This window comes from Emydura macquarii, unplaced genomic scaffold, assembly GCF_026122565.2.
Source record: "Emydura macquarii macquarii isolate MOO-44397 ecotype Brisbane River unplaced genomic scaffold, CSIRO-AGI_Emac_v2 contig_1348, whole genome shotgun sequence".
Lineage (NCBI taxonomy): Eukaryota > Metazoa > Chordata > Testudines > Chelidae > Emydura > Emydura macquarii.
Window position 1 is genome coordinate 17395042 of NW_027131485.1, and position 18531 is coordinate 17413572.

Here is an 18531-nt window from a genome sequence, read left to right on the forward strand (position 1 = left end):
GAATAAGGAAAGTGGGTGACTCTAATATATGCTCTGTCTGTCCCCAGATACTTCCGAGTCCCGTCTGCTCCAAGTGTCCCTACTGGAGCAAGGCTTCCAGACTTCAGCAGTGAAGGACTAGGTAGCAAGTGCTCTCCATGTCAGGCTTCCCTTCGAATAGGATGGAAAATGGCTACAAAGTCATAGTTGGCATAATGAGCAAGAATTCCCTCTATTACATTGTCTTAAAGGGGAATGTTAACACCATACTAAACTTCATTCACCTTATAAGAAAGAAGCAAACGGAAGCTGATAGGTAGTGTCAGAAACAAAGTGCCTTTATGAGCCATATCGAAGTACTTACACGGCAGCCAACTTTACAGTATCTGAGAGCCAAAAGTCTGTTACCAGAAGAAGTGATCTTCCACATAGTAATTTTGGTTACTTGATCTTTCTGCCTCAGTAGGGCTTAATTTGTTATAATTACATTAATATTTGTAACATCAATATGAAAATAACTAGTGACCTCAAATGCATTACACTTGAATCTATACTCATGAATTGGGGAGAAAAGCATTTACTTTTCATGACCATGTAGAAAAAAAAAGAGAATAAACCATCAGAAGACTTTTAAAATGGCTAAACTATAAGGACATATCAACATATTCAGGCACTTTGAGAGCTGAATTATTCCAAAGGCATAAGGACTTACAGCAAATAGCAAAATTTCTATATTATGCATAAACTCTAAAAACATTTGTTTTTATGGGAACCAAGAGGTTTTGTTTTTGGTTCTTTTAATGGCAACTTCAAAAAGTTAAGGAGCGTCTAACATATTTTCCATGTGCATACATTATATCTGATAAGAATGACAATGTATAGTTAATGGAATTCTAGAAAGAGCAAGTTTTAGAATTATTTTTCTGGATGCATGTCACAGCCCAGCTAGAGGCTGAGATTCAGACTCTCAGCAAGGCAGAGAAACCCAGTATTTTGATCTACTTCAGGAGAAACTGTGGTCAGACACCTCAGTGCCTTCAATAATGTTATAAGAAGTGAAAATGTGCTATGGGCTGCCATCAGAGATGCAGCTATCTGAAAAAGATCACACCTAAATATATGAACCTATTTTAAAAGCCACAAATGATTCTATTTGAGTGGGCAATCTAGAAGGCAATAAAACAAGAAGCTAACTGGCTAATACAATGTAACACAAGGAAAATGAATCTCAATTTCTTAGTACCATAACTACAAATATGGTCCCAACACAGTGAAAGAAGCTATAATTGTGACATAAATGCACAAGCACAAAGCGGCAGACTAAAAGGTTTCTGTTAGAGCTTCAACTCTAACTTTCATGTGTAGACAAATTTCTAATCTGGAATAAAATAGGGTATGAATTTAAAGCAGATTATCTATTTCTGATCAACTCCATGTGTGGGTGCTCTTACTCTGGAGTAAGTGTGTCTTATAGTGAATTAGCTTAATTCACCAACAAAGTGGATTTAGGATAGATATATTTAGGGTATTTTCACATTTAAAATTATAATTAGTAATAATATATTACAACATGGTACTAGTTTGAAGAGGTATCAGATAAACTAGATATTGATAGGAACGAAAATCAAAGAGAAGGAACTAGAAAAGGGTGGATATAAAAAAGGAAATTTGTATGATGTGGCACCTCTATTCTTCACAACAGAGATACAGATATCATGCTTTAAATCACCAAACAAGATACAGTGAGACGTGACAAAAATGGGATGTTGGTATTGCACTTGTTTTGTACATGTTAAAAACCTCATCTTGGTCAACAAGTAAGATTTACAATGATCATCATTGCAGAGCCATTTAGGGTTTAGAAAGGCAAATTATTGTTATTTCTTTTGATTGTATTATATAAATTAGATTAAAAGGGTGCCTATCCATGGCCCAACATGCCATTTACAATACTAAATATAAACTCCATTCTGTGTTGTTTTAGCCAAATGCATCATCCAAATCTTTACAGCTGTACCTGGTTACATACAAGAAAATATTTGATTTTCAGTTCAGCTAACATCAGTGCTGTTAGTTAGAAAAATGTTTTTATTTGTAAACTAAGAAATATTAATAAAATTCTTATTAGGAAAGAATAACCATGGGACGCTATCAGACTCTTTTCTCTCTCTCTCTAAGATATATTTAATTTACCTTTACACAAAGCAAAGTACTTTTTTGCAGAAATGTGGGAAAGTTTTATTAAGAATTTAGCTACATCCTAATAAATATTTTAAATTTCTGACACTTACCCAAAGGATTTTGTTAGCTTTTTAGTTCCTACTGGTTTGTCACTGTGCTGAAGTTCATAGAAGACTCTCTGCAATGCTAAAGGAACACTTTTGGATGAGTCATCGCCTTCTGTGGGCATCATGTACACAGCCTACAAAATATTTAATTCAATTAGTACTTAAGAAAACATGTTTACTGCTCATATTGTTCAATTCATCACTTGTTTCTGCTATGATTTGTTTCATAGATCTAATCAATTAACACAGCAGAATAATTTGACACAAATCTCCTACTATAGTTTACTGTAAAGACTATTACTTACCTGTATTTGTGGTTCTCCAAAGCAAGGAGATACATAAAAATCAATTGATTATGCTCACTATAAACTCTTCTAACCAGTCTCAATTTTTTTTTAAAAAGTTAATATTCTGAAGAGTCCAATAATACCTTCAAACAATGCATAATGCACCATATGTCCATGCAATCAACACAGTAGGATTTGACATTATGTTGTACAATACTACAGCCTATTTGAAAAATGACTGTTTTTCAAGTTGGTTTTATATGATTGAAAACTATGAGAAGGTACAAAGGGCAATAACAAAAGGCAGGACACAGAAAGAGTGTGTGTGTGGGGAGACATCTCAAAGGAGGCTTTGGGGATCAGTGCTAGATCAATTCCTATTTAACATCTTCATTAATCATCTGGAAGAGGAAGTAAATAGGATGCTAACTAATTTAACTGATTACTCTAAACTTTGAAGGGACCAAAAAAACCCCAGAGAAATTATGAAAAGGAACCAAAAGGGATTAGTAAATATGATGTTTCCAGAAAAAAATAACTTCCAAATACAGATATTTAATGGGAGAGAGAAATTTAGAAAGCATTAATGTTGAGAGAGAATAGGGACAAATAGACAGCAAATCAGGTAAGAGCTTGTAATAGGATAGGACCACAAAAAAAGCAATTTTTGACAGAAAAACGAAGAAACACCACCTCAAGAAACAGGTAGACAATAGACTGCATTCACTTCTGGGGCAGCACAATAAACAGGTGTATGGTTTTGTGATTAAGGCACTGAACCAAGACTGAGAAGATCCAGTTCAATTCCTGGTTCTGCCACAGACTTTCTGAATGACCTTGGGCAAGCAAGTCACTTAATCTATCCTGTACCTCAACTCCCAATATGTAAAATGGGGCTAATAATACTTCCATATATAACTAGTGCACTGGCAGGGCAAATTCATTAATGCTTGCGAAGCGCTTAGATACAGTGGTGCTGAGAGCCAGATTAAACAAATTACACATATTAGATTGATACAGACAAAATGAAGGGAGTCTAGAAAACAGCAACAAAAATTGAAGGACCAATTTAGAAGATTTAAATAGGTAACAGCTAAGGGGAGGAGCCCAACAACAGTCTTCAAATATACAAAAAATGTAAATACTTAAAAGGTTCAAGAATTTAACATGGTACAATGAGGAGAGTGGCGGTCAAATAACTAAGATCATAGGATAAAAATAATAAAGGAAAATATTCCTGAATGCTGAAAAACATCTGGACAGTGAAACTATTAGATTGTGGAATAGTCTCCACAAGAAACTGAAAGCCCTATCATACTGGATGCAAGAAATGATATTGCAGATAAAAATTATGCACCAGCAGGCAACAGTATAAATACACATGATGATTTACACTGTCATGTCCCCTCTTCCAGCTCTGATTTACATGATCTGAGTGTATGGAAGGGAACAATTCAGTAGCAAAACTCCGTATCATAGGGCAACTGGATGCAACTTAGCATACTGTTGGTAAAGAGGGATTACTGGCACCCTTGTGTGGTAAACACAAATTATCAGTACTCTGCAGAGTCTCCACCCCAGCACTAGAAGCATTACTGGCTTAGCTACTTCAAACAAGATGACTAGTTATTCTGCTTTCCTTATTCTTAACCGGTTTCTCAAATTTGAATTAACTTGTCCAAATGAAGAAAATATTCTTTCTAAGCCTGCTAACTGCAGACAAAATCAAGCATAGTAGTTCAACAAATTATGCATCCAGTTACTTCCACCAATTCAGTAGTTTAATCTTTATAAAACTCTGTACTTTGGGAATGGCTGTGCTCCAACCTTTATAGTAATTAGCACTGGTATAACTAAAGATTAGTATATGCCCAGGTCATAACACTTAGAATTTTCTGCAAGAATATCTATCTAGGTATATATACTCTACTTTTCATGTTGGTACCTGAGTGCCTCACAAGGTAATCCCAGAGACATGAAGTTCTGGGCAATGGTTCTCTACCCTCATTACTCAACCACAAAGTCACATTTTCTAGAAGCGTTAATCCTGCTGTCCTGGCTAAATTCCAATTTAGGTATAAGTAGGCAGAATTCTCCCTCCATTTTCAACTGCAGAAGTTATTTTTCAATCAACTGTTGGGAGTGGAGAGAGTGCAGCACCTTGCAGATTCAGATCATATAATTTATGTCACCCTGTTATAAATCAATCTATCATGGGCAAAGATAGAAAAGAAACAGATCCATGATCTTGAGTCTTAAATCCTACAGGCTCATAATCTCATCAGTGATTCATGATGTTTATTTGACGTCTATGACAACCTCATCCTCACAAAGCACATACAGAAAACTGGTGAGATAGTATGACTGGTGTCAATCCATATTTAACCAAAATAAAGTATCTACATGAAAATCCAGTTTTATCAAATGCAATGCAGACAAATATAAATCACAAGAACCAGGTTATTAAAACACACGTCTGGAAAAAAAATAGATATAAACACACAATATTTAGATAGACTGTGTGTATATATCTATTGCCCCTGCCCCACCCCAAAAAAGTGCATAGTAGGGATTCTACAATCTCCCCCTTGGTAATTTATCCCAGGAATTAAATATCCTTAGAATTAGAAAGTTTTCCTTAATATCTAACCTAAATCTCCCTTACTGTAGATGAAGCAGGTAAGTGAGATAAGTGGATAAAAAAAACCAATATATCACCATCCTCCTTTGTAACAGTCCTTAGCATATTTGAAGACTGATATCAGGGTCAGTCTTTTCTCAAGACAAAACATGCCCAGTTTTTTTTAAAACCTTTCCTCACAGGTCAGGTTTTCTAAGCCTTTTATGATTTATATTGCTCTCCACTGGGCTCTCTCCAGTTTGTCCACATCTTTCTTGAAGTATGGCACCCAAAACTAGACATAATATTCCAACTTGGGCCTCACCAGTGTCAAGTACTGCAGGACAGTTACTTCCTGTCTCATACATATAACACTCCTGTTTACACCCCCCCAATGACACTAGCCTCTTTTTACAACTGCATCACATTGCCGAATTGCAGTCAATTTGTGATCCACTACGACCCCAGATCATTTTCTGTAGTACTATTGCCTAGCCAGTTATTTCCTATTTTGTATTTGATTTTTTTTTCTTCTGGGGTGTAGTACTTTGCACTTGTTTTCATTAGATTTCATTATGTTGATTTCAGACCAATTCTGTCAAGGTCCTTTTGAATTTGAATCCCGTCCTCCAAAGTGCTAGCCACCTCTCCTATCTTAGTGTCATCCGCAAAATTTATAAGCACATACTCTACTCCATTATCCAACTCATTAATGAAAATATTGACTATTAAGGATTCAGGACAGATCCCTGCAGGACACTGCTAGATAAGGCCTTTGAGTTTGACAGTGAACCATTTGATAACTACACTTTGAGAATGTTTTTTTCAAACAATGGTGCACTGATTTTATAGTAATTTAATCTAAGACCACATTTCCCTAGTTTTCTTATGAAAACATCATGTGGGACTGTGTCAGATGACTTACTAAAAATCAAGCTGTATCATGTCTACTACTTCCTCCTATCCACTAGACCAGTAACCCTCTCAAAGAAGAAAATTAGATTGGTTTGGCACGATTTGATCTTGACAAACCCACTGTTGGCTAATACTTATCACCCTATTATCCTCTAGAGGCTTACAAATTGATTACTTGGTCATTTGTTCCAGTATCTTTTCAAGAATTTAAATTAGGTTGGTCAAATTCTCTGAATCCTCTTTGTTTCCCTTTTCCAAGATAGGTACTATGTTTACCCCTCCCCAGTCCTCAGTGAGTTTATTAAGATAATCACTAACGGTTCTGAGATTGCTTCAGCTAGTTCCTTAATTACCCCACGGTGAATCTTGTCAGGCTGTGCTTACTTGTATATAACTAACTTACCTAAATATTCTTTAACCTGTTCTTTCCCTATTCTTGTTTGTGTTTTTTCTTCCTTGTTGTTAATATTAATTGTGTTAAGTATGTAGTCACAATTAACCTTTTTAGTGAAGACTGAAGCTATTATTCCTAGCTTTCCTTCGCATCAGGATAGTTTGCTGTTACGCCTTTAATATTGCTTCTGCGAAACCACCAGCTCTCCTGTACTCCTTTTTTCCTTGGGATGTTACCAACCAGTTCTCTGAGTTTGTTAAAATTTGCTTTTCTGAAGTCCATTGTCCTCATTCTGCTGCTCACTTCTTCCATTCCTTAGAATTATGAAATCCATTCCTTAATGATACTAAAGAATGGAAGGAGTGAGCAGCAGAAAGAGGACAATGGACTTCAGAAAAGCAAATTTTAACAAACTCAAAGAACTGGTTGGTAAGATTCCGAGGAAAAAAGGAGTACAAGAGAGCTAGGGGTTTCTCAGAGGCAATCTATTATTTCATGATCCCTTTTGCCCAACTTGTCTTCCACCTTCTAAACCAATTTCTTCCTGTTAGTCAGAATCAAGTCCAATATATAGTCATATACATTATATATAAACATGTAAGTATGAGAATATGAGACTTACAAATGAAAATTTCCATTTCCCCGAAAAGTCAAAATTATAGACAAAAGGCCGAAAAACAAAAGACGACTGTCCTGATTTTCAATAGCACTGAGTGCCTCAAAATCAATAGCGCTTAACACTTCTGAAAAACCAAGCTCTGTATATTTATTTCACATTCCATTTTTAGAGGAACCTATGCAAAACAATTAGTTCCTTTTTATATAACCAATGATTATACAGACTGATAAACTTGAAATAAACTCAAACTGCCATTGACTAAATACATTAGTATACATTTCTTTAAATGCTAAACATTTCTAGTAGAGAACAAAGTGGGTGAGGTAAAATCTTATTTGCTCAACTTCTGCTGGTGAAAAAGGCAAGCCTTCCAGCTACACAGAGCTCTTCTTCAGCTGCACAGATCTGACCTGAAGAAGAGCTCTGTGTAGCTTGAAAGCTTGTCTCTGTCACCAAAAGAAATTGGACTTCACACATGTTGTCTCTCTAATATCCTAGGATCAACACATCTACAACATCACTGCAAACAACAAACATTTCTACTGTATGTTATCCCAAAGTGATATATAATTTATATGCATCCATGCTTTTACCCTCTGCTTATGTAATTTAGGGTAAATCTGTCTATTACTCAAAGTTCAATCTAAATTTCCAACCTAGAATAAACAATCTATATCCTTGTAAACCATCTCACTGAGATGCCCAGTTGACCCAGAACTGTGAAATACTTGCCTCAAGATCAAGAAATAAGGCATTTTAATACATTTGGCAAAACCCACAATCTCAAATTTCACACTTGAGATGTTCACCCCCGGGGATGAATGCAAAAGAAAAGTAAAGACATGTGGGGCAAAGTCTGAAAAGAAGAGGCACAATCTGATACTACACAAAACACTTACAAAGAGGAACAAGAAAAACTTGCACAAGCAATGTTAAAGGAAAGTTTAAATATACTGCTTAACAAAGAGGAAAAGCAAATACCATAACAAGAAGGGAGGAGGAAATAATTCATTCTTTGTTGTGAAATCTCAGACAAAGTAACTACTGAGTAACAAAATACATCAGATGATAACAAGGAAAGGGGAAGATCAAAGCAGAGCCAGATTAGGCAGAAATAAACTGAAAACATCTAAATAACCTAGGCTGAAATTACAAACATTGGTCTACGGCCCTGTTTCACACTAAGGAGTGACAAGAGAATCAGTGCAAAGCTTGAAAAATTACCTTATATATATTCCAGCTGGAGGACTGAACCTACTAGCTAGAAGCCGAGATGGCACACTGGGGTGGGGGAGGCTCCACCAGTAAGGGCCAAGAGCAAACCCCTTGTGAAAAGCTCTATCCCTGGGTCTTGTTTAGATTATGATTGTGGGTTCAGATTTAATCAGTCGCCTACCAGCCACAGCCAAAACAAAAGATGAAAGTTCTTCCCTCTGTAACTGCTAGACAAGAGGAAATGCCTTGTCCCTCCCCCCACTTTCTCAGCCTCATGGCTGCTGCAAGGGGGTTAGGGTCTCTGCCATTTTACATTACTGATGGGAAATTGGGGCGGTGGAGGGAGGGAAATGGAGAAAAGGTCTTTTCTTCCCCTTTCCTTCTCATTAGCCCTCTCCCAGCCTCCAGTTTAGTTTCTGACTCCCCATAAGTAACTCAAGTGCTTGCCTTTCCTAATGCTCACTGTGTTTTCAGTTGGATTATTGATAATTTCATTCCTGTTCACAGGATTCTGGACAGCATCACTAAAAGCAAATGCAGTTCTGTTAATTTCACCTTGCTCAGAGAGCATAAACAACAGGAGAAGCAATGGAGCGATCAGTCTGGAAACTACGGACAACACTACATTGGTTTACACTCAGTTTACGTAAGAGCTAGAAACAAATTTGCTTAGAAAATGAAAGCTTGAATTCTGTAGAAATTGATGGGCTAGGTCTCCACACTAAGAATTTCTCCTGTTCTGTAACAGTGGGAAGAAAACTAGAAGAAATACATATGTGTACCGTTCACAATTACTTCTGAAAACTCATGGATATAGGCAGGGACCTAGATAGAATATGGATAAAGGACAGATAAAATCTTTTTTTTAATAAAGCAAAAAGGGCTACACAGTTATAAGCCAATAAATTCAACTTTAAGACACCGCCACTTTCTAGAATAGAAGAAAACAGTGGATGTTTAAGTGCCTAAAGTCAAACAGGGCAAATAAGCATTATGCACCTTGGATTAGTCAAAAAGTAGTATATGCCAAAGCAAAAATGGAAAATGGTACATCTTGATTTTACTAATTTGCCTACATGATATTCTCAAAAGGAAACTAAAGACACTTGGATTAGATGTAGCTATTATAAAATACACAGCTAGTAAGAAGGCTCAAAGAATAATCAAATGCAACAGTAAACAATGAGGGAATAATAGGCTGAGTAATATGCCATAGAAAGATCAAGGGTTATAATGAATGATAAATAGAACAACTATTAAAATTGTGCCTCTTTTTGTTTTTTAAACAAGACTGTTACTTACCTGTGTCATAACTGTTGTTCTTCGAGATATGGATGCAGACATGTATATCACTTGGATGTGTAAACACCCACCACACTAAGGCCAGAGAAATTTGCTTAGCAGTACCCATATGGGTGGTACTTTCACCATTTGCTGCATAGCCCCTCCTAGGCTATTTAAGGGCTCCACCGTCCCAGCCCCCCTCAGTTCCTTCACACTGAACCTCAGGCTAGAGATTCAGATGCAGGAGGGGAGGAGGAGGCATCCTGGAATACATGTCTGTATCCACATCTGGAAGAAGAGTTATGACACACGTAAGTAACCATTTTTTTTTCTTTTGAGTGGCAATGTTGCTTGAGTTCTCGTTGACCTAAATTATCACGAATAAACAACTAAACTATTTGCAAGAAGGTCTGAACAACAAAGAAAAAAAGGGCAGTGTGAAGAAACATTACCCAGAGTGTTCTGACTAGCTGCGGGCAGTAAGCAGGAACTGAGAGGTTTGGGGGCTGTGCTGCCCTTCTGTAGCCAGGGGAGGCACTATGAGGCAAAGGGTGTGACTACGAACCATGCAGGTACTGCTAGTGCTGGGTGCACACACGCTCCTGAGTGGAGCACAGCTCTGCAGCCACTACAAGGTGATGATAAATTAACTGATGCATCATGCAAAAACAATCCAGGTGTTTAGAGGCATGTGCTCTATTTTTGGCACTGCATTTTAGAACAAGCAGCACAATGCAGAAATAAAAGGAGGGAGAAACAAAGCCACAGAAAGCACCATGGGGTCCTGGTCCATCAGTCGGACTCCTGGGCACTATGATAATACTAATATTAAGAGCAATTAAAAGATTGGAAAATAGGCCATATCACAAAGAAAAAACTGAGCTGTCAAGAGAGAATAATGAATATCTCATCATTGGAGATATTCAAGGCCAGAGCAGACATTTTTTTGTGAATTGCTGGAGAATAATAATGTAAAAAAAAAAAAAAAAAAAAAAAACACCCCATAACAATCATGCCCTAAAGTGGTAGGATATACTAAAATCAATGGAGATCTTCTCTAAAGCAAATGATTTTGGAAGTCAGGATTTCTTAATGCAAATCCCCTCTTCTGACTAGCAATCTCTGATTCCAAGGGTTTTAAGACTCATTTATTCAGCAAGTGAAAAGAAAAGAAAAAGTAAGGTTTTGTTATCCCACAGACATTATTTCAATATATTAGGATTACAGGATATATAGCATTTCCCACGTTGCTTTCCTGAGATATTTAGCAGAACAAACATTTTGACAGCAAGAGCTAATTTTCTTTTAATAAGGGATTTATAGAATATACAAGGAGACATGGAAAAAGAAAATAAAGCATATAAACAAAAATAATACATTGTAGTCAAAATTAAATTATGTTTAAACTACCCAAAATACATGTTAATACTACTGTTTTTAGTACCACCTTTACGAAAGTGAAGACACTAGCCGTAGCGACCAATAATTTAACTGAACTATATAAGCAAACAGGAAGAATAAATGAACATATAAGCAACACTGAAAAATAAACGTGCATAACTTCTGAAGCAAAACAGAAAAGATGATTATAAATTGTTTTAAAGGGTCAAGTCATTAACAGATATATAGACTTTATAGAGGTATATGTAGCAAACAGATATAAAATTAAGAGTTGAAAATTATTCCTTTACCTAACCTGCAAAAAGCTAAGTTAAGGTCTCCTTCTCCTGAAACAATTCTTGGCATCACTAACAAACAGCACAGCAAAGGAACCTTAACTCAGGCCTTGGCATGTATAAAGATATTTAACTTATCTTTACAACAGAATAAACCCACCAACAAACCCATGTATAACAGACCAAAGTATCAAGATATGTTCTCAGATCTGGCCTGTGCATCACGGCATAAACCATGTAGTCCACTAAAACTGGATTTCTATTACCAGAAATTCAATCAGAAACAGTAGTTTAACAGATATGGAGTACACTAACTACAGTGATGTTGTAGCCACCTTTTTTACCTACTCCATGGAGCCATTTTTTACTGAGTTACAGAAAAAGAAGCTAACAGAGATTGGGAGCCACTTTGAAAAAGTAGAATAATGAGCAAATTGGGCTACTGTGCTCTGAAGTTTTACAGAAGTGAAGAGATTCTTTTGAAAGAAGGAAACAAAGTGTGGTGGTGCATGAGAAAAGACAGGGTGGAAAGCTAAAACAAAAGCTATTTTGAAAGATATATTTGCTATTTTAATATTTGAAAAGAAATTACAATGCTAGTTAGTTACCTTTCGTAGTTGATTTGTGAAAAATAAAGTCTGTAACAAACTGTTCATGTAACAGGTTGCTCCCTGGTTCTTTAACCCAACATATCCTGTATGCTTCTTTGAATCCCACCTAGAAAGCAATTAATGGTTAAAACTAAGTTTGATTATATAAGCAACTTAACTATAGCACAGATATATTTCTACAGAACATTTGTTCTAGGCTAACCAGCTCAACCAACAGAACTTATGTGCTCCTTAGTAGTACATTCTGTCTGAATAAAACAGATTACACATCACAACTGCCCATCACCACGCGCTCCGAGGATTCCAAAACTCCTATAAACAAAGGACTGTTCTTTTGTTAAACTTCCTTTTTACGATTTTCTGAAGGCTCCCAGGGTGACAAGCACTCTAGTAGTTATAAATTGTAATCTGTATTTATAATTCAATTTTTAAATTAAAATATGCAGATCACAATAGCCATCTTGCTGAAAAGTGGCATCCAGTGGCGTAAGAACTCAGCGTCAGGTAAGGCAGTTTTAAAAACAAACAGTAAAGCAGAATTAAAAGTAGGTATTAGAATCATTGATGGTGGCAACCAAACTGCTTGACGGTGACATCAACTAAAACCAAAAGCGTCAAGACCACAATGGCAAAGACTGTAGATCATTTTGAACTGAAAAATTAATTTATACACACTGAACAATATTATTCACTAAGTGAAGTTACAGAAGGTTGCATTGAGCAATACAGGTGGAGAAGCTACTGGCACAAAAATCTCTATGCAGCATCCGAAACATAGGTATATTTCCTTTGAGAGGCTTCATCAATTAATGTTGGAAAAGTGCTTTGAGATCTTCTGATGAACAGTGCCATATATTACTAATAAAATTAGATACTTCAACTGACACTGAAATGAAAGTTTTAAATGTTGAGTTTTCTGTAAATTTCTGCTCGAAATTTTTTTTTTTTTTTTTTAAATATAATTACGCCACCCCATGTGGAGCATCTGCTTGGACATAGACTTCAAAAGTAACCTTGTCATCCTCTATAAATCCTTTTTCAGGATCAGTAACTTCCTATAAAACAGAAATGACATAAGAATATTAAATTTGCTGCAAAATTAACTTCTGAATCCTACAATGGGGAAGTTAGTGAAAAATCCAGGCTGGATACTGCTCAGAATCTGCAAGTTTAAGTAAGCAACCATCTATGCACTTCTTTTATTCAATAAGCTAAAGAAAATATTGAAAGACACCAATTAATCTCTATGACACTGAGCAAAATGTATATTTAAATAATTTTTTAATGTCTCAATGTAAAATCTTGTTTCTGGCTTTTATAGTTTTTGCAACAGTATTTCAATTCCCTGTGGCTAATAGGGTCAGTGATCAAAAGCTTTGTATCCACTTGAAGCAGGTCATTTAGGAAACTAGTCCAGGCAGAAGAGAAAAATTAAGGCCCCAGGCTTCCATAATGCATAAAAAGTGGTCCCAATTTAAGATGAACATTAGGAGTATTATTAATGTAAAATGTCTGTACACACATGCACAGAGCATGGGAAATGAGCAAGAAAATCTAGGCTGCTCTTAAACGACAGTGATTGTGACCCACCTGATTTAAAAGAAACTTGGTGGAATGATCCTTATTAAGTGATGTATCAGTAAATATGGCTTAATGGAGAAATGATGGAATACTTTTTTGGGTCATTAAGTCAGGTAAAACAGCTAAAAGGAATCTGCACTATGAGGTGCAATTCATTAGCATGTAAAGCAAAGGTCCCCAAACTGTGGGGTGTGCCCTCCTGGGGGGCACAAAGGAACCTACAGGGGAAGAATGGCAGGGTCTGGGCCAGCCCCAGAGGAGTGGAGAGGAAGTGCCACCCAGCCCCCATATCCACTCCAGCCCTGCCCTCCAGCCCCAGCCTCGGCTCCTGGCTGTGGCTCCAGACCCCATACCGTGATCCTGGCTATGTCCTGCAGCCGGAACCCACTCCAGGCCATCTCCCAGCTCCTGGCGGCCAGCCCTGTTTGCATCCCTGCAGCTCCAGCCCCGACTCCTGACCTCCAAGAGTGGCTTTGGCACCGCTCCCAGCCCTGGTTCCCCATTGCATGTTCTAGGGGGCCAGGGACTAGGTAAGGAGGGGGCATGACCCCAAACGTTTGGGGATCACTGACTTAACGGTATCTTCAATATGAAACCTGCTGATACCACAAGCATCATTCAGACACTAAAACAACACCTGTAGGAAGAAATTTAAATTGTTACCTAAGGCAGCATTAGAAGATCAAGTGCATGTATAGGACTGACCTCCCAACCCGGTAGCAGTCTATTACTATATATATACATATTGTTACTTACACTCCATGCCATAAAGTTGGAAAAGCCCCAGTCATTCTCCTTATGAAAGAACAAGTGACTAATACGGCGACTGAATGATTTTTCATCGTCCTTGTAATTTATTATCTTGAGAACTGCCTGGGCGTGGCAAGACCATGACCTATAAAATTAAAAGATAACACTTGAAACAAATTTCATTTTTGTTTTCTTCAGTCATAGAAAACACTTCTACAAATTTTATTTGATACACCAAACCTGTATTTGTACACAGAAAGGTCTACTTCATTTCTGTTCTTCACTAGGTTTTAAGACATTTAACTGCTTTCAGGAGCATTGGTAAGAATTAATCTTCAATTTTTGGGAGCCCACTGTACATCGCAATGGTTGTTAAAAGAGGCCATACTTTTTTCAGTAATGTGGTTTTAGATAACATCACTCTCAAAGCAACTGCTTCACACTGTCTTAATTGATTCTTCCCAGGATTTTTTAAGGATGACAGTGATTTTTTCTTAAGCAATGTTAGAAGTCTTTCAGGAAAGTGTTCATTAATATTTGTAAGAAATAGCTCCCAAGAGAAAAATCACTGTCTCCTGAAGTTTCTTGTCAGAATTTACTGTGGCTAACTATTCACATCAAGTATGGTATGCCGTACCTATGTACGGTATGTGAGATGGAAAACATTACTACTTGAAGAGAACAAGAAAACCAAGAAAACAATGTGGAAAAGTAACTGCCATCACTCAGACTGAACCGGAAGAGGTATGCAATATCATGCAAGAATTAACTCATTGCACTTGACAGTAAACATACAGTACTGCTCAACAAAGCAGCATGTATCAATGCAGTCTCAGGAGACCACCCAACAAAGAGGCAATACTTTCCCTGAAAATTTTTTCTCACACTGCCTCCCGTCCCGCCCCACAACTCACACTATGTCAGAAACTCAAACTCCACAGAGGGAGGTGTGACTCTACAAAATTTCCCCAATAAATTGGTGGGCCTGCTATTTACAAATCAAACATTTTGTCCAACAACTGCAGAAGGCTGGGGAACATTCTCTCTCTCAACAGAGTGTCTTGTCTCTACAAATGCAGACTTCTTTTAGAAGTGTCAGGTAAGTTAATGTAATGTGCCATTGCCACTAATCATCTAAATGATCCTTCCATTTGGGTGTGAGCCATTGGCTTGCTATGCCTGATAGTGGGTGATCAAACTGCTAAGAGCTGGTGTGGATAAAACTACATATTTATGATGCCTACTCTGGAAATTACTGGGTTTCCTCTTCAGGAAGCCATTACTTTTCTTGCTGGACAGCTTTACTATTCTTGCATCATTCTTCCCTCTTTCAGTTCAGACCTGGAATGGCATTGACGGTCTGAGTTCTCAGGTACAGCTGTTTTCTGACAGGCAAAATTTATTTATATAAGATCTGCCAGAATGAATCATACCAGTGATCCTTCTATTCTGGTATCCTGCCACTGACAGCAAGCAGCACTAGATGCTTCAGAGAAAGATGAAGGCAACTCATGCAGTGTACAATTATGAAATAACCTGCCCATAGGGAAAGTTTCTTTCTAATCCCGTGGGACTGTGGAAGGCCATTGTTTTAAAACATATTAGCAATAAATGGTTTTCCTGCCTAGTATACATAGAAACTGCCACATCACAGAGATGGATGTATGGCTCTGGTGCGTTATGGGGACGTTTAGTAGCATTTTAGCATAAAATCAGGACAAATCTTCCTTTCCCAGGCCAGCAGGCTGGCAATGTTGTTGAGGCAATGTGCTCCATCCTGATCAAGGACTCCTCTAATTGCTCTAAGCAGTTCAAAAGAAGAATGGGCAAATTCCACCAGGAACTTCTGGCCAAGTAGGCCTCAATGAAGGATCAATGTTGGGATGTGGGGATTTGAAGGTGGGAAGCAAAGAGTATATGAAAAGTAGAAAGATGTTCAGAGAATGAAAAGCTTGTAAATTTCCTTTGAGCTTTAGAAAAAATTTTATCGGATGTTGGTTTTGCAATACAATTAAATAATGCTATATATGAGTTTGTATATTAATTATGTAAAGGGTCTTACGTGGAATCAGATTCAGCATTGCACTGAAGAAAGAATCCTACACTTTTTTGGTGTGGTCTGTCTGGGTAAAGTCGTGGCATCACCATTATCTTCCATGGCAAATTCCGTACAAAGCAGGGAGGACTGAGGACTGACTCACTGAGCCTGTTGAAACGCTCAACTGTAAATTGAAATGTTGCTTCTGATCGCCAACTTGTGTCTGTAAAACAAAAATGCAAGATAAATAAAATAATATTTAATAATCTCAAGATATTCTTCACCCACAATACATATTTTAAAAAACACAGAATAAGGGGTCCATAAAAAAATAGTTTTACAAATCAATGAGAACATGTAACATTTTAAATATTCACAAAAACTTTATTGTTACATAACCTGGTCCCCGGCAGAACCTGCATATAAACTCTGTCATTCCAAAGTATGGTAGTGATCTGTTTACCATATTTCCCCATGTATAAGACACACCTTTTTTCAAAAAATTTGGGGTCTAAAAACTGGGTGCGTCTTATACAGTGGTACTTACCGGTGATGTACCGTAATACATTTATTTTCAAATTTCGGGCCCCAAAATTAAGGTGCGTCTTATACATGGGAGCATCTTATACATGGGGAAATACGGTATATATTGCACTTCTTCCGGTAATTCCTACATCTTAATGACTTTTTCCCTGGACAGAAAGGCTTCTCCTTTCACTACAATGGCATGTAAAAGTTGGATCCAGCTATTGCTAAGCTCTAGGTCCTCAGAGGGACTTACACACTACTAATGACCTCTTTGACTAATTGGTATTAACAGATCATCTAGTAAATGAAAGTAACATATTCCTGGGATTTTCATTCTCACCAGTGTCTTTGAGAATGCTGTAGAAAACCTAAACAACAGAGCTGTGAGAGATAAAGCTCTTTTTGGTAGAAGAGTCATGTATTTTCTGTGGAGCTTTTTCTAGCATGTGTAAAAGAACGACTCACAACTTGGTCAATATCATGTAATGTCCCTGATTTATGAGAACAGGATAGAGCTTTTGTATCATTAAGCTAGTTTTCCCTCATACATTTGTTCTGTTCTTTCAAGTCGAGGAGAACCCTTACTTCTCACTCTTTTTATTAGTAGACAAATAAGAATAAAATCCAAGGAACTTCTTGAAGAAGTCTACATCCCTATACTTGAGGTATTAGGCAATTCAGTTGTTTTTTTTCCTCAATGTTTTATTATACCATGCAATTCAAGTGAAGGAGATTGAGAAATAAATATGACCAAAAAAAGTGATGTTTTAATTCTTAATGTGCAAATTGCCAGCATGTATTTTATTTGTCAGATTTGTCCATGCTTACAGTAAAAAGATTATTCTTCCCTGATCCTCTTAAAATCTGACTCCCTTTTGCTTGATTTATTCTGGTATGTACATATGAAAGGGGTAACTTTATACAAACTCTTTGTGCTATTTGGCTAAAGATAAAGAATATTTATTTCCCGCCCTCCCCCCCACACAACCTGTGCTACCATATTCTCTAAAGCAATACTAAATAACCTTCAAACACGGCCACTGGTAACAGTCATTTGACATAAATATCAGCCAGTTATGGTTTCAGCCAGAATGCTCTCTTCTTGCCACCACACAGAGCACAAGTCTTTAACATGGTCAGTATCCAAACCATTAAAGGTTTTATACGTCAAAACAAAATCTTGAATTGCTCTCAGATGAATCAGAAATCAATGCAGACTACAGATGTAATATGCACCCAACAGGAAATAGCTCTAAATAAGCAGACAGTTGCATTCTGTATTAGTTGACATTCCCAACTAGTTCCCATGTACCGAGCATTTGAGGTTCTAAAGATTTGGATCACGAGGGTGAGGTCCTCTTTCAAGAAGGGTCACCATTGTATCGTCACACACAGATAAAACTTGTCTACAACTGCTACTTGACTACTTAGCAAAAAACATATGGGGATCACAATCTACATTCTGCTGAAAATGCTGAGGAGGTTGCAGGGATGGTGCAAAGTAATTTAATGCACCATATTGCTCACAATAAGTGGTGCATGGTGATTTTTAAAGATCATGCATATTATCACTTTCTGTCAAGATTTAATATGAACTGCCAGCTACAGCATGTCTAATTTTTCTGCTTGTAGCTTTTGGGATGCCCAGTCTTGAAGAATGACTATTCTAAAAAGGAATTCCCATACAGAAATTAGATATTGTTTTATTTTCTCTATGGGGCAGCAATTACCCTTTACCTGAAATAA

At 37.1% G+C, this 18531-nt stretch overlaps 1 protein-coding gene across 1 annotated transcript in view; it reads right to left on the minus strand.

Annotated features, from left to right (window-relative positions):
- The window catches only part of USP7 (ubiquitin specific peptidase 7), an 88906-nt gene that overhangs the window by 37133 nt on the left and 33242 nt on the right, over window positions 1-18531 (minus strand). Inside the window, exons 3-7 of the mRNA XM_067551292.1 lie at window positions 16282-16480; window positions 14226-14364; window positions 12855-12943; window positions 11886-11994; window positions 2271-2401 (exon numbers count right to left, since the gene is read on the minus strand). Coding sequence (XP_067407393.1) covers window positions 2271-2401; window positions 11886-11994; window positions 12855-12943; window positions 14226-14364; window positions 16282-16480 — 667 coding nt within the window. The remainder of the gene's footprint in view (window positions 1-2270; window positions 2402-11885; window positions 11995-12854; window positions 12944-14225; window positions 14365-16281; window positions 16481-18531) is intronic.